General features: G+C 48.0%; 1 protein-coding gene across 3 annotated transcripts in view; it reads right to left on the bottom strand.

The window, feature by feature from the left end:
* Window positions 1–15,883, bottom strand: part of LOC102449237 (protein HIRA-like) — a 185,581-nt gene that overhangs the window by 137,292 nt on the left and 32,406 nt on the right. For all 3 annotated transcript variants that reach the window (XM_089775121.1, XM_075918057.2, XM_075918058.2), the window contains exons 3-5: window positions 15,733–15,843; window positions 14,853–14,943; window positions 12,809–12,903 (exon numbers count right to left, since the gene is read on the bottom strand). In XM_089775121.1, coding sequence (XP_089631247.1) covers window positions 12,809–12,903; window positions 14,853–14,943; window positions 15,733–15,843 — 297 coding nt within the window. The remainder of the gene's footprint in view (window positions 1–12,808; window positions 12,904–14,852; window positions 14,944–15,732; window positions 15,844–15,883) is intronic.

Genomic DNA, 15,883 nt, shown 5'->3' with positions numbered 1-15,883 from the left:
GCCCCCTCCCTGTCCCCCAAGCCAGCTAGCTTCCCTGCATCCTAACCCAGCGGAGGCTAACACACACACACCCAGCAACCAGTCCCAGCCCCATCTCCTCCTTTGTTCAGCTTCTAAGCGCAAAAGGTGTCACCTGATTGACTCTCCCACCTAGGCTCAGGTTGCAAGACACCCTGAGCCACTGCATATGTTCTGGGCTGGGCAGCCTTCCCTCAGTGAGTCTCACTCAAAACTCCCATCCCCAGCCGGACAACAGCGGAGTGCCCAAGGAAACTGAGGCACACACACAGTTACTACAGAACAGCACAGGACATTAGGAATCACATACAACATAAAGCCAGCAGAGTGAACACAATTCCCACTTCATCACACCTTTATATCACATTGAACCATTTATATTATTCCCATATTTAATATCAGATAACCAGCTTGTAAATAAAAACCATAAGCTATTTCACCTGCAAAATCATACTTTCATATTTCCATTCCCCTCAAGGTATTCTTTAGTCAAGTCTTATTTTTAACTAGGACAGATCATTTAAATAAACACAATCAAGTTAGATGTATCGATGTTACTAGAGATGATTTTTTTTATTTTGCTTTTGACAAAAAGCATTAAATATAGAACACGATTATAAATTTCAGCCATTAGATTCCCCATTCTGGTGATTTTCTTTTTATTGAAATTCTGTTTTTCCAGTTTCTTCTAATCTGTGTCATCTTTAATATGGAACTCAAAAAGGCCGGGGGGGGGGGGGGGGGGCAAGATTTAGAAGCAGCTTTATTGCCATCTGAAAATCTGTGCCAGGTTGCAATCCATGCTGTGTGTCATGGATTCTGAGAATCTTCCACATATTGTTAATATGTCCCAGCTGGACTGCCAGCATTTTCACAAGAACACTAAAGGCTGCTAGGTCCTTGCCCCCTGCCCATTTCATTTCAAACCTCCCAGTTCTTTAGTTAAGTAAAAGACAAAGATGTATTCTTATTGTTTCAAAATTCATCACACTACACTGAAGGAGAAGGAGGATGGTTTTGTAGTTAAGGCAAAGGACTAGCTGTCGAGAGCACTATTTGATAGCTTGTGCTCACCCTGCTCTAATATCTTAAGGAAACTAATTAAAGACTCTCATTACTTGCAGGTCTGTCTGCTTCCACTTTCAAGCTTTTATGCAGGCAAGGAGGATAGTCTAGTGGTTAGGGTACTAGACCAGACTTTGGGAGATCTGGATTCTGGTCCCTGCTCCACCACAGACTTCCTGGGTGATTCTGGGCAAGTAACATACTTTCTGCCTCAGTTCCCCATCTATTAAAAAAACAGAAATTAGAGCACCTCACAAGGGTGAGGTGAGGCTCAATGCATTAAAGATTGGGAGGCACTCACAGTTATATGGCTTAATGGAGAGCCATCTAAGGGTATGTCTAAACAGCAAAGTTATTTCAAAATAACAGCCCTTATTTCAAAATAACTTTCCTAGCATCTACACAGCCAAACCGCTATTTTGAAATTAAATCGAAATAGCAGAGCCCTTATTTTGAATTAGGTAAACCTCATTCTACGAGGAGTAACGCCAAATTCGAAATAGCTAATTTGAAATAAGTGCTGTGTAGATGCTTATTTCAAAATAGGGGGCCTCCAGCCCTTCCCAGGGAGCCCTGGTGGCCACTCTGGGCACAACCAGGAAAATTTCCTCTCCTCTCCCCCAGCCCCAGAGCCCTTAAAGGGGTAGAGTCTGGCCACAGTGCCTGTGCCAGCACCAGGCCTGCCAGCACAGAGCCAGCAGTCGCTGCCCCGACCCAGTAGCCCCACCATGAGCCAGGCAGCCAGCCCTCCACTGCTCCCCGGGCCCAGTCCCCCAGCTCCCAGGAGCCTGCCGGGGCGGGCGCCTTCCTGGTCTAGTGCGGAGATCGTGGACCTCATTGACGCAGGAACGCGGCCATCTACAGGCAGATGGCTGAGAGCCTGGCCACCAAAGGCCACATGCGCACCCAGGAGCAGGTGCGCATGAAAATAAAGGAGCTGCGGCAGGCCTATCCCAGGGCCACAGGGGGCAGCTCCCAAAGAGGGGCAGACACCTGCCCCTGTTTTGACACCCTGGACCGCATCCTGGGGGGCTGGACGGTCCGTGCCACCCCGGGGGTCATCGGTCCTGGAGCAGAGGGCCCTGACCAGGGCATGGAGCAGGAGCGCCAGGAATTGCAGGAGCCCAGAGGGAGTGTGCCATGCAGCCAGGACCCCCGAGGCATCCCAGCAGACCCATCACCAGTGTCATCCGGGGAGGCAACAACAAGTGAGTGCCATCACTGTCCCCTTATTGGGGGGTGGGGAGGGAGACCAGGGACCACGTGCATGGGCCTTGCTTACCACAGATCATGCAGCAACCTGTGCACATGCGAGCATGTACTGTGCCACCCCTGGGCACGTGGCCCCAGCTGGCTGCCACACAGGGGCCTTGGCCTGTTAGCCACACGCGCGTGTGAAGAGACATGAAATGCTCCTGACCCCGGGGGGGGGGGGGGGGGAAGGAACCAGCAGGACGCCCTCCCTCCACAAGGCCATTCTACACTGTGAAAGTAGAAAGAATTATACTATAAGAGAAAGATGAATTATGCTGCAATAATTGAATAAGTTGAAGGAATACTGTTTGTCTCTGAACAGGAAGAAGAAAAGTATGTTAATGTTGTTTGTAGGAATGCAGATTACAAAGTGCTAGCCAGAGTTAATAGGAAAAGGAACATTAGGTGTTAGGGAGAAAACAATTGAGATAACCAAGCAATTGGACAGGAGATTGCTGTGTGCTTGATGTGGAAATGAAGAATACTTGAGTAGCCTCACACTAATTATGTGAAGTTTTGCCCCCCTTTTAATCCTGTTAATTTTGGCTCTCTTTTGACTGTATAAATCAAGGGGTTTGAACCTTGTATGGTACTCACATTTTCTCCATGCATTTTAGCAGAGCTTTGCTAATAAACCGAGCGGTCTGACAAATCTGTGAGTCCTGTCTGACTTTGACAATTTGGAGGTCCCACTGAGATGGCAACCGTCTTCGCTGAGGCTCTGTGATCCCTGACTGTCTTGCAGGATGACCGTGGTAGCCGGCACCTGGGCATTTGGCCCGAGCGGTCCTCTGCCAGAATGGAAAGATGCACAGCCACAGCGAAGTCTACGCCATCGAACCTGTTGGTTCCCGCTCTGTTCTGGTAGGGATCCCGGGATCTAACATCAGGACTCTGGTCAGGTAATTATTTTGTCCGGACTGAGGACTGTCTTGTCTCTGTGTCTATCCGTCTTCCCTGTGGTGTGAGTGAGTCTGGGAGCCATCCCTGCCCGGGGACTGGCCGACCAAGGGGCTCCTGTCCCTACGGTCTGTGTGACTGGAATCTGCACAATCGCAGCCGCACCACGCCTTGGATAAAATCCTTGGAGTGAACGCAAGGGCGATTGAGGCAGTAGCCTGTGGGCTTCTTTTGTGTGTTGCACTGGGCACCGCTCTGACGAACCCGAATTTCCTCCTTGTGTGATTGGTGTATGAAGTCCTCCTGTACGGGTAACTAGACGTCTAAACAGGGATAGTTCCCTAAAGGGACCCTGGCTCAGTTTATATATTTTAGAAAGGGTCCGGACTCCTGTAAATTTCTGGAAAAATGATCTAGATTGACTCTGGGGGGATCCCAAAACTCAGTGGCCACTGTTAGGATCTTGGAACAAAGACCAAGTGGATGTCTTAAAAGACAAACCTGGCCTTCCCAAAACTAAATTGGGTAGAGGAGAGGTAGATTGCTTCATGCAGTGGTGGGACGAGGCAAATCTTAGATGGACTGAATCGAAGCTCGCCTCCCTTAAAATTCTAATAATAAGTAAAAAGCTTTATTGGAAACCTCCTCTCCCACCACCAGACCGAGCGCTTCCCTTTACCCCGTCCTCCAAGAAGACTCAGACCGGTCCCACTTGGAGCTATAAACCCTGGACCCACACAGAGCTCCACTCAATTGTAAAAGGTTTTCCAAAGCCCCAGGAAAACCCTACCAAATTTGCAGAGGAATTTTTGCTAGTGTGAAACGCCTACGAACTCTCTGAGGCAGACCTCCTGCAACTGTGTAAGCTACTTTCGCCCTAGCGAGCCAAAAAAAAAAAAAAAAAAAAAAAAAAAAAAAAATCAACTGGATGGCCATACATTGCTGTAAACAGCAACAGACAGAAAACCCGGGCAACTATCACACAGACTGACTGATGGGTTTGGTTTTTTTTTTCTGCAACATTCTGGTATATAGCGACCAGGTGAAAATGGACAGGGCGCCCTGGCGCATGCGTTTGTTAATAGCCTCTTATCTGCTATTAGCAGTATGTTAAAGCAAATAAGTGTTGGATGGGAGGCCAAGACCATGGACAAATTGCAAGCAGTGGCAGAGCATTGCCACTGCACTCTAAAAGGAAAGAGAAGCAGTCCTCACAAAAGTTAATGGCTCTGCAAATACAGCATTATTCAGGGCAGGGCAGACAGTACCGGGAATGGGGAGGGTACCAAGAAAAACTGACTCTCTAGTGCTTCTCACTGCCCCCACCTTAGGGTTACCTAACTACTGTAAGCCTTTTACCCTTTTCTGCCATGAGCAATCTGGTTGTGCACTTGGGGCTCTTACTCAGGAGCGTGGTGGCAAAAATCGTCCAGTAGCTTATTTCTCTGCCACCTTGGATCCTGTTGCCCAAGGTCTACCCCGCCTGCATGTTGTGGCTGCCGCGGCATGCCTAATTGAAATGTCTGAGTCCCTTGTCCTCCACTCTCCTGTTTCTCTCATGGTCCCTCACTCTATAGAAACTCTCCTGCTACAACATAATACAGCTCACCTTTCCTCCGCCCGCCTCACTTTTACTGCTTTCGGCTTCGCATATCACCATAAAGTGCTGTTCTCAGTTGAACCCTGCCACTCTCCTTCCTCTGTCTAATGACGGTGAACCCCACGACTGCCTTGCAAGTGTCTCTGCTGTCACCGTCCCATGCCCCGACCTTTCTGATATCCCTCTCTCTTAACTCCGACCTTGTGTTATTCACTGACGGTTCCTGCTTTCGAGATAGACAAGGTCATCTCCTTGCAGGATATGCTGGGGTATCACTCTCTGAAACCCTAGAAGCTGCACCATTACCTTCTGTGACAGCGCAAGTCGCTGAACTAGTTGCCCTAACCCGCGCTTGCTTTCTGGCTGAGGGACGCTCCGCCACTATTTATACTGATTCTCGTTACGCTTTTGGGGTTGTCCATGACTTTGGCACCCTCTGGCAAGCTCGAGGTTCCCTTACCTCTGCTGGTACCCCTATCAAGAATGGCCCCTACATTGCTGCTCTCCTGTATGCACTCCCATCTGCATTAGCTATTGTTAAGTGCCCTGGCCACTCCACAGCAGATACTGATGTTGCTAAGGGTAATGCTGCCATAGAACCTTCCCCAGGTGCGTTTCTCAGTTCCCTTTCTGTTTCTGTACCCTGCTCCAAGACTCCTGGATCGCCCAGGGTTGCTCTCTATACTTAAGCCATTAAGTAATGGGCTTAAAGTGCAGCAGGGGAGGTTTAGATTGGACATTAGGAAAAAAATCCTGTCAGGGTGGTCAAATATTGGAATAAATTGCCAAGGGAGGTGGTGGAATCTCCCTCTCTGGAGATATTTAAGAACAGGTTAGACAGACATCTGTCAGGGATGGTGTAGGTGGAGCTTGGTCCTGCCTTGAGGGCGGGGGGCTGGATTCGATGACCTCTTGAGGTCCCTTCCAGTCCTATTATTCTATGATTCTTTGGAGGATAGGGACATAATTCAAAATGACCTTAGCAAGTTAGAGAAATGGTCAGAGGTAAACAGGATGAGGTTTAATAAAGAGAAATGCAAAGTGCTCCACTTAGGAAGGAACAATCAGTTCCATACATACAAGATGGGAAGCGACTGTCTAGGAAGGAGCATGGCGGAAAGGGATCTAGGGGTCATAGTGGACCACAAGTTGAATATGAGTCAACAGTGTGATGCTGTTGCAAAAAAAGCAAATATGATTCTAGGTTGTATCAACAGGTGTGTTGTAAGCCGCTCTACTCTGCACTAGTTAGGCCTCAGCTGGAGTACTGTGTCCAGTTCTGGGCGCCACATTTCAAGAAAGATGTGGAGAAATTGGAAAGGGTACAGAGAAGAGCGACAAGAATAATTAAAGGTCTAGAGAACATGACCTATGAAGCCAGGCTTCATGAACTGGGCTTGTTTAGTTTGGAAAAAAGAAGATTAAGGGGGGACATGATAGTGGTTTTCAAATATCTAAAAGGGTGTCACAAGGAGGAAGGAGAAAATTTGTTCCTCTTGGTTTCTGAGGACAGGACAAGGAGTAATGGGCTTAAAGTGCAGCAGGGGAGGTTTAGATTGGACATTAGGAAAAAATTCCTAACTGTCAGGGTGGTCAAATATTGGAATAAATTGCCAAGGGAGGTGGTGGAATCTCCCTCTCTGGAGATATTTAAGAACAGGTTAGATAGACATCTGTCAGGGATGGTGTAGACGGAGCTTGGTCCTGCCTTGAGGGCGGGGGGCTGGACTTGATGACCTCTCGAGGTCCCTTCCAGTCCTATGATTCTATGATTCCCTTTGGTGCTCGCCTACTGGTGCCTTTGTGGTCCCCTTTTCACTCTACCCCTCTCTGGCCACCCTGCTTCACGATGTTTTGCATGTCGAAAAGGAGGGGATGGTCTCTGCTGTAACTAAGGCAGGATGGTAAGCCCCCACATTTCAGCTGTTTTGCAGCCCGCCACTGTGCCGCCTGTACCACTTGCCAAAGCTACAATATTGGCAAACCTGTAAAGGTAGCTCAAGGGTTCTGTACAAATACCTAAGTCATTTTGGTTATGTTATGTTTATTTTCGAATTGGATTGAAACCTTTCCTCGTCACAAAGCTGATTCACTGTCTGTTGCCAAATGTTTGTTAAATCATATTATGCCTGCCAAAGGAATTCCTGCCACTCTGTCCAGTGACCGGGGTACACATTTCACTGGACAACTTGTTCAGCACCTGGATCGTGTATTACATGTCACGCACCTGCTGCACTGTCCCTACCAACCACAGAGCACAGGTGCAGTTGAAAAACGAAGTGGTGTGAAAAAAAATTAAGCTTTCAAAAATTTGTGACTCTGCAGGGTTAAGCTGGCCAGCAGCCTTACCGTTGGCCCTTATGGAAATTCAATCCACCCCATCCCAAAGACATAAATTAAGTCCTTTTGAAATTGTTATGGGGCGCCCTATGAGAACAATGGCTACCATTACTCCAGTCTCAGACTTGAACTTGACTCACAGTATACTCCTTCAGTACTGCAAGGGACTAATGCAAGCTGTAAGTCACTTCCATTCACAGGTTCAAGCTGCCTGGCTGACGGAACCCACCTCGGATGCCTGCCACACTCTCGAGACAGGTGATTAGGTCTACATACGACATCACCATCAAACTCGCCTTGGAACCCCAGTGGAAGGGCCCGCATCAGGTGCTGCTCATTACCCAGATGGCTGTTAAGCTATCCGGCATAGCAGCATGGATACATGCTTCGCAGTATAAGAAGGCACCACCCCCAGCAGACCAGTCATCACTTCAGGACCATGCAGAGTCAATTTTGACTCCAGAAGAAGATGTAGAGGAACAGCCTGCAATACCTTACAACCTACGTTCACGTAAGGGTTGCCTGAAGCAGACGACAACCAAAAGCAAGGCCCAAGAAGAAGCAGTAGTGAGCCTAGCGCCTGCTGCCTGGTGGACATAAAACCGTGACTGCGGTTCCCTCAGCTGAGGTTGTCAGAACCAAAAAGGGTCTTGCCTTCAACATGTGCCTCTGGTGGGGCCTGTTCCTCGGCCACTGGTGTCTTAAGGTCTGGGGAATCCACAATGACAATGACAATTCTTTTGTCCACCAGCAAGTATGGATCACTCAGACCCTTAATATCTCTAATTGCTGGGTCTGCAGCCACATCCCAGCCCACTCACAAGCTGGTTCCTGTCTTGGCAATCCCACTCAATTCCCCAGGCCTCACCAGAGGACCTCATCTGTTTAACAAGACATGGAACAGTAATGACACTTGGGAAGCAGTGGGAATAAATGTATCTAAATGGATAAGTGTGGAGGAGGGAAAAGGTCACTGGTGTTGGGTGTGTAATGGGACGGGGCTGAATCTGGGGAGGAGCAGTTGTCTCCAGCATATTGTAACCAATGGTGTGTGGGATTATTCAAACAAGATTGGAGAATGACGAACTGGGTACGGGGATATGAATTTTCTCTCAACCTGGGATCAAACAGGGAAATCACTCTCCTGCTCCCCCTACAGCCACCCTAGTGACAACAGTACAATCTTTAACGCCATGCAAATAACACCAGTCCCCGTAAGGAGAATCACCATGTGCCCTTCATGGGATATTACTCCTCCTTCATAGACACCTATATGGCAAAGGGGTGCAACTGACCCTTCCCAGCTTTGATAGGGCATGAGTGGGTCTGCGGGACAAAAGCCTATACTGCGTTACCAGTTAACTGGTCAGGTATCTGTTATCCCACCCGACTCTTCCCACAATTCTGAGTGTTAGAGTCCTTCCCACGAGAACGCCTCCGTAATTTTAGGCGAAAAAGGAGGGACCTGTGCTCTCATTGGCAAAGAATGTTGTGTGTATATATACACACCTGACAACACCAATGATGTAATAGATCGCGCTAGCCACTTGGAACAGATTGCATACCTTCCCAACGAAGAGCCAAGTTCCCTGTGGAAATGGCTAAGTAACTTGTCCAATTTCTCTGGCATAGGAAACTGGTTGTTTCAGGGAGCCCTGACTATTCTATTTGGGATCTTAATGATGTTTGTATGTTTTCAGTTAATCTCCTGTGGTATCCAAAACTGTACAAGACATGTCACAGACATATCCCCTCACCAGAGTGCTAATCTGATGATTTTAAATATCACTGATGAACAGAGACAAAGAACGGTTAATGTATGGAACCCAGTAATTGTTGGTCATAGGCGTGGCTTGACCAAAAGGAGGGATTGTGAAAGTAGAAAGAATTATACTATAAGAGAAAGATGAATTATGCTGTAATAATTGAATAAGTTGAAGGAATACTGTTTGTCTCTGAACAGGAAGAAGAAAAGTATGTTAATGTTGTTTGTAGGAATGCAGATTACAAAGTGCTAGCCAGAGTTAATAGGAAAAGGAACATTAGGTGTTAGGGAGAAAACAATTGAGATAACCAAGCAATTGGACAGGAGATTGCTGTGTGCTTGATGTGGAAATGAAGAATACTTGAGTAGCCTCACACTAATTATGTGAAGTTTTGCCCCCCTTTTAATCCTGTTAATTTTGGCTCTCTTTTGACTGTATAAATCAAGGGGTTTGAACCTTGTATGGCACTCACATTTTCTCCATGCATTTTAGCAGAGCTTTGCTAATAAACCGAGCGGTCTGACAAATCTGTGAGTCCTGTCTGACTTTGACAACACAGAGGCAGGGGACATCTCCCCCCCACCTAACCCACACTATACACAGCACAGGGGCATGGGTGCGGTCTCGGGGCAGCTCCCACTCCCAGGGATAGCTGGCCATTCCGACCGTGGCCTCTGTGCAAGCACAACGGCTCTGATGGTGCAGGGCACAGTCATCCTCACCTCGCAGAGGGAGGCTGGGCTTCACTCACTGTGTCCCCAGGGAGAACTGACCACTTCTCTTCTTTCTCCACAGCCACAGCAGCTGCGGGTGCAGGGTGCACCACCCCGCCTGGGACATGCTCCCGCACCCAAGGGCTCCGCAGGACCACCCATGCAGTGCAGGGGTACCGACAGCAGCACCTGGGGGCACTGTGAGACCTGCACCACAGCCTCCAGAACTGGGTGCAAGAAAACCTGGAGCTCCGGCGGGAGCAGCTTGCCCAGGGCCGTGCCATTTGCCAACACCTGCAGGCCCTGGTGCAGAGTGTGCTGCCTCCTGCCGCTCCAGCACCTGCTACCTCCCCTGCTACCACTCCCCCTCCCCCTCCCACTTCTCCCTCCACCTCCTCCACCCCCCCCCCCCCCCGGGGACAGCAAGGCCCCCGCATCTGCGGTGCTAGGAGACAGTTGGCCCGGCGAGACCCCCACCCCTGAGCTTCCACTCCCCCTTCTTCCCCCTTCCAGGTTTCCCCCTCCCCTCTCCCGCCTCCTTTCCCCAGTCTCAGAGTTTCACCCCCCCCCCCCAGTTTTGTTAAATAAAAGGCAGTTCGTGTTTATGAAAAAACGTGTATTTTATTCCACATCAGGAAGGGGGGGGGGGGTAAAGTGGAAGGACATGAGGCACAAGCCCCCAGTGGGGCACACCAGGGAGGCTCTTAGTGCTCCTCAGGGTGGAAGCTCTCCTGCAGGGCCTCCTGGATACTGACAACCCCCCGATGGACCTCCCGGATGGCACCTGCAGCAAGGACAGCCAGGCTCACAGCAACGCTCCCAAGAGAAGCCCAAAAGTGCCCAAGGGCAGCTCTGGCTCCATGTTGCAGAGTGCTGTGATGTCCTGAGTGAGGGTAACCAGAGCACGCAGAGACAAAATGCTTTGGTGTCCCTCATCGAGGTAGACAAGCAAGCAGGGAAACCTGAGAACCAGCTGTCCGGGGGGGGGGGGGGGGGGGGGGCACCTTTAAGCACAGACCTCAATTATCTTGTGTGGCTGTTGCCTGAGGCTAAGTCCTGACCTGGTGCCCTGCCGGAACTGGTTCCAGCCAGCCTTAAATGCGATTCACAGTACACTCAGTGTGGACGCGCTATTTTGAAATGCATTTTGTGTGTAGGCGCGTGTAGCCAGACAGGAACCCCCCCTGTAACATCCATCTTTGCTTGCCTGGAGCATGCAGGGCACACAGAGCAGTAAAAGCCTTGAACAGAAGGCCCGGATATGCTGGCTGCTGTGACCCTGGATGGCTGTAAACAGAGATACGCCAATTGTTGACCTCGAGGCTGCGAGAACCGCCTTGGCTGGCACCTATATTGATACGAACACACTCGTCCGCAGGGGGAGGAATCTCCTGCCCAGTAAAGAATGTCCAGTACTTACAATTTAGTTCTCTCTCTTGCAAGTGTAAAATTAAGTTGAAACTCCCTTGTAAGAACTGGCGTCACAAAGACAAACCAACACAATTTGGCATCTTCGATAAGAAAGAGGATACGGGCCCCTATGGGTATAAAGATGGGTCCAGCAGCACATTTACTCTGAGTGTCAATCTACCATCTATCTGCTGGTCGGGTTAGGTGTTTGACCTCCCGAGGGTCCACGGGGATGCCCACCTCGTATTCGTCTTTCCTAGGAATTGAGAGACCGGCCCTGGCTTGACCAGCTGGAGTCGAGAGGCACAGAAGGGGGTAAAAATTGTACCTGGATGTGTCCTTTGTCTTAACTGTACACATAGACTTAGAGCTCTTTAAAGATTAAGCTGTCACTTGGTACCATTATTTCTATTTTCTAGCTTTATTTTCTTTGTAACCATTTTTAAGATCTATATTTGCTAGCAGTTAAGAAAAAGAGCAATAGCCATTCTAACCATATGATTTATAAGCTTCTTTAATAAACCTGTAACTGGTTAAGCTTCAACCTGACTCCTTCAGTTGCTGTAACAGAACCAAGCACAATTTAAAAGAACTCCAGCCGGTCATAAGAGACAGGTATAGGGAGAGCTTGGGCGTTTGGATCGTGTCGCTTCCAGGGGACGGATCCGTAGGGGCATCTCTCAGCCTTCCCTAGGCTGCCCGCTGCGAAGGGATCCTGTATCCTAGCAGTTAAAATCTGAGATGTAATAAGCTCTTCCTATAAACCTTGGGGCGTCTGTCAGCCTGTTGTCTGCCCTCCGCGAAGGGACCCCGGTCCTAGCGGTCAAAGACACGGACGTTAAACTTCTCGGGGCGTCCTCCAGGCTGCTCGCTGCGACGGGACCTTGCGTCCCAGCAGTTGAAGACTTGGGTGTAACACACACACACACACACACACACACACACACACACACACACACAGTGCCCTGACCATCGGCTGACAGCACATTATTTCGAAATATCTTAATTCGAAATAAGTTATTTCGAAATAACGCTGTAGTGTAGACATAACCGAGACACGCACACACAAACATGACGACCAGGGTGTTTACAGGAACCACAATCTCCTCTGTCCAAAGGGCTTAATTTGCATTTAGTGAAGCAGCAGCAGGAGATACGACAACACAAAAATTATTCCATCCCAGATGGGAGGGGGGGAAAAAAAAAAAAAAAGTCTCACTACCAGAGTCCACTGTAAAACACTGATGGAAGCCACACAGCCCCCCAGGACAATTATAAAAAATAACAAGCACCTGCTAATTTTTTAACCAACTTTTTGATAACTCACGCTAAAATTACATAATTCCATTACAGTCAGATAATAAACAAGACACTATTGAAGATAATGCTAACAATAAAAAGTATTATCCGCATTTTACAGTTGAGCGCACAGACTTGCAGAAGTTAAATTGTGTGCTGATCATCACAGAGCAAGTCAGTGGTGAAGTCAGGAACAGCATCCAGGAATCCTGACACCCTGTTCTAGCCATTAGATTCATTGCCTCCCTTAAATAAAAGCCACTGTTTTCTCTCCCCCCCCGGCCTTTTAAAGAACCAGTTTTAATAATTAGTGAGGAGTTGTGTTGTGAGGAGTTTTATGACCAACTGATTGTTAACAAAAAAAACAAAAACAAAACAATGTCAACAAATACAATTTTTTTCAATATGCTCTATTCAGATTTATTCTGCACCTTTTCACTTACCCCCTGAATGGATTCTGAGAATTGAAACACATCTCCACTGTTCTACATTAACAAGTTTACTACTGGAACCAAACACGGTGCTAGGTCCAATGTACCTAATTAAAACAGAACCAGAAGAGTTAACAAAAACCACCTCAACAAGTTAATGAGTAACTGTTTGTTTTAGAAGACAGTATAGCTGTACAGTACAAGTCTACTTGATGCTCAGATATTACCATTATGGGGAGTAAGACAAAAATAGCAATCTGATTTTATACAAAAGTGAAACAAAATACCTTTAAAACCTACATGCATACACTCTATGGGTATGTCTACACTACAGCGTTAATTCGAGTTATCTTAATTCGAATTAACTATTTCGAATTAAGATAACTCGAATTAACGCGCCTACACACAAAATGCAGCTCGAATTATCATTTTGCTAATTCGAAATACTGCATCCACACTGACTGGACACAGAATCAGATTTAAGGCCAGCCAGAACCAGGTCAGGCAGGGCATCAGGTCAGGAGCCTGTGTGTGGCTGCTGCCTGAGGCTACCTCCCCTCACCCCCCAGGCAACCGGTTCTCAGGTGTCCCTGCTTGCTTGCCTGCCTGCCTCAATGAGGGACAGCAAAGCATTTGTGTCTGTGTGCTCTGGTTGCCCTCACTCGGGACACCACAGCACTCTGCAACACGGAGCCGGAGCTGCCCCTGGGCACTCTGGTGCTTCTCGTGGATGTGTTGCTGCAAGCCTGGCGGCACTTTCTGCAGGCTGCCATCCAGGAGGTCCATCGGGGAGCTGTCAGTATCCAGGAGACCCTGCAGGAGAGCTTCCACCCTGAGGAGCACTAAGAGCCTCCCTGGTCTGCCCCACTGGGAGCTTGTGCCTCATTCCTCCCTCACATCCTTCCACTTACCCCTCCATAACCCCCCTTCCTGATGTCAAACACATTTCTTGCCAAAAACAAACTCTCTTTATTGACCAAAACTGGGATGGGAATGAGGGTGGGAGAGGGGAGGGGGAAACCTGGGAGGAGAGAGCTAGAAGGGGGAGGAAGAGCTCAGGGTTGGGGGTCTTGCTGGACCAACTTGATTTTCATGCAAACCTGCTCCTGGGTTTGCATGTGGCCTTTGGTGGCCAGGCTGGCAGCTATCCTGCCATAGACGGCTGCGTTCCTCTGTCTAGTGCAGAGATCATGGACGTTGGGGGCATCCCCCCAAACCTGAGTACGGTCCACCCTGATCTCCGCCCTGGACCAGGAAGGTGCCCGCCTTCTCCGGGCCCTGGCAGGCTCCTGGGAGCTGGCAGACTGCTCCTGGGGAGCGGTGCAGGGCTGGCTGCCAGTGGCTTGCTGGCTCATGTTTTGGGGCCACTGGGTCGGGGCAGTGACTGCTGGCTCTGGGCTGGCAGGCTTGGAGCTGGCGCAGGCACTGTGGCCAGAGTCTGCCCCTTTAAGGGCTCCGGGGCTGGGGGGAGAGAGAAGAGTTTTCCTGCTTTGGCCCAGAGTGGCCACCAGGGGAAACTGGGAAGGCTGGAGGCCAGCTAATTCGGACTAAGCGTCTACACAGCGCTTATTCTGAATTAGCTAATTCGAGTTTGGTGTTACTCCTTGTAGAATGAGGTTCACCAAACTCGAATTAAGCGCCCCGCTATTTCGAATTTAAATTGAAGTAGCGGTTTGCTTGTGTAGACGCTATGGAAGTTAATGCAGAATAACGGCTGTTATTCCAAATTAACTTTGCAGTGTAGACATACCCTGTGCTATTATACCCCCCTGAAGCAGGTTGATAATGGTAACATCTCTTTGAAGAGTCTAATAGTGAAGCTGTCCACAAACCCAGGGAGAAAATGGCTTGCCTCCCGCACAGAAGAGAGAACATGCTTACGGGAAACAGACTATTGTTCAAGACAAAGGTTATCAGAACAAACTTCTAATGTAATTGGTCTGCAATTATGACTTCCTCCCTGCATGCTCTTAAGGCAAGGAGCTGGGAACTTTCGTAAAAAAAAATATACGAAAGAACCTGCTAAAACACAAGTTAAAAAGGAAAACATGCTTACGCAGCTCGTTTCCACACCATGATCAGTTTGTCATCACCCCCCGACGCCAAATAAACCCCATTATTTGACCACCGCACGCAGTTCACACAGGCTGGAAAAAGAAAAAAGTTTATAAGATGCAATGTCAAAAAATGGTTCCATAATGCGGGTAGATTTCATGGTAAGCAGAGTTTGGCAGGAGGTGCTTGGGATTTGTTAAATATGCTCACACTACTCAAAGCAGTTACTCTGTCTGCTTCAGATAAATAGATTGCCAATTCTCTTTCAATACCAGATGAATAAAATATTTAAGTTTCAACAAGCTATTCTGCCTTAAAAAAAGAATCATAAAAATATGGTTTAAAGGGGAAAAAGTAACAGTTGTGAGACTAAGGAATGAAATTGGATTAATCACAAGTGCAGCCTGTAAACAGCACACTTCCAAGAAAAGCAGGGAGCATCTAATTCAGATGAGCTCATTTCAAACATTTCGCATGCATAGTACACTGCCTCTTAAGACTACAATAAACATTTCATATGGAATCTCCTCTGTTCATTCCTTTTCTTGCCCTTCTCTGTAATCCTACTAGTTGTCAAAAATTTGTTCTACAAGTTATTTTTGGTCCCATCAAATAGGCGGAAAAGACTCATATGCAAGCAATCTCCAGATGTATCTGAAGAACTGTCCAAAACTATAGCTTGACAGGGTTTTCTGCTGCACATCTTAAAAAAAAGCACGTAGTTGAGATTGGAGACTGCAGTGCATCACGGAGTTGTGGGGGTGGTTTTTTTTTTTTTTGGTACACTGCTGACCAGAGATTTATATTTTTAAATTACAAACAGATCTACTAACAGGAAATTCTCCAAGGCTCAAAGCCTACAGAGAACCTGTGTACCTTACCTAGGTGATTGTCCATCTGACAAAGCATTTTGGGAATATTTTTATTCTTTTCATCATCCTCTTTGAGGACAGGAGCCATACTCCAGATCACCACCTTCCCAGAATCCTGTCCTAAAGATAAATAAATCAATATTTTAAGAGAGAACAAAAC

This window comes from Pelodiscus sinensis, chromosome W (assembly GCF_052426305.1).
Source record: "Pelodiscus sinensis isolate ZL-2025 chromosome W, ASM5242630v1, whole genome shotgun sequence".
Lineage (NCBI taxonomy): Eukaryota > Metazoa > Chordata > Testudines > Trionychidae > Pelodiscus > Pelodiscus sinensis.
This window is presented reverse-complemented; position numbering and strand designations above follow the sequence as displayed.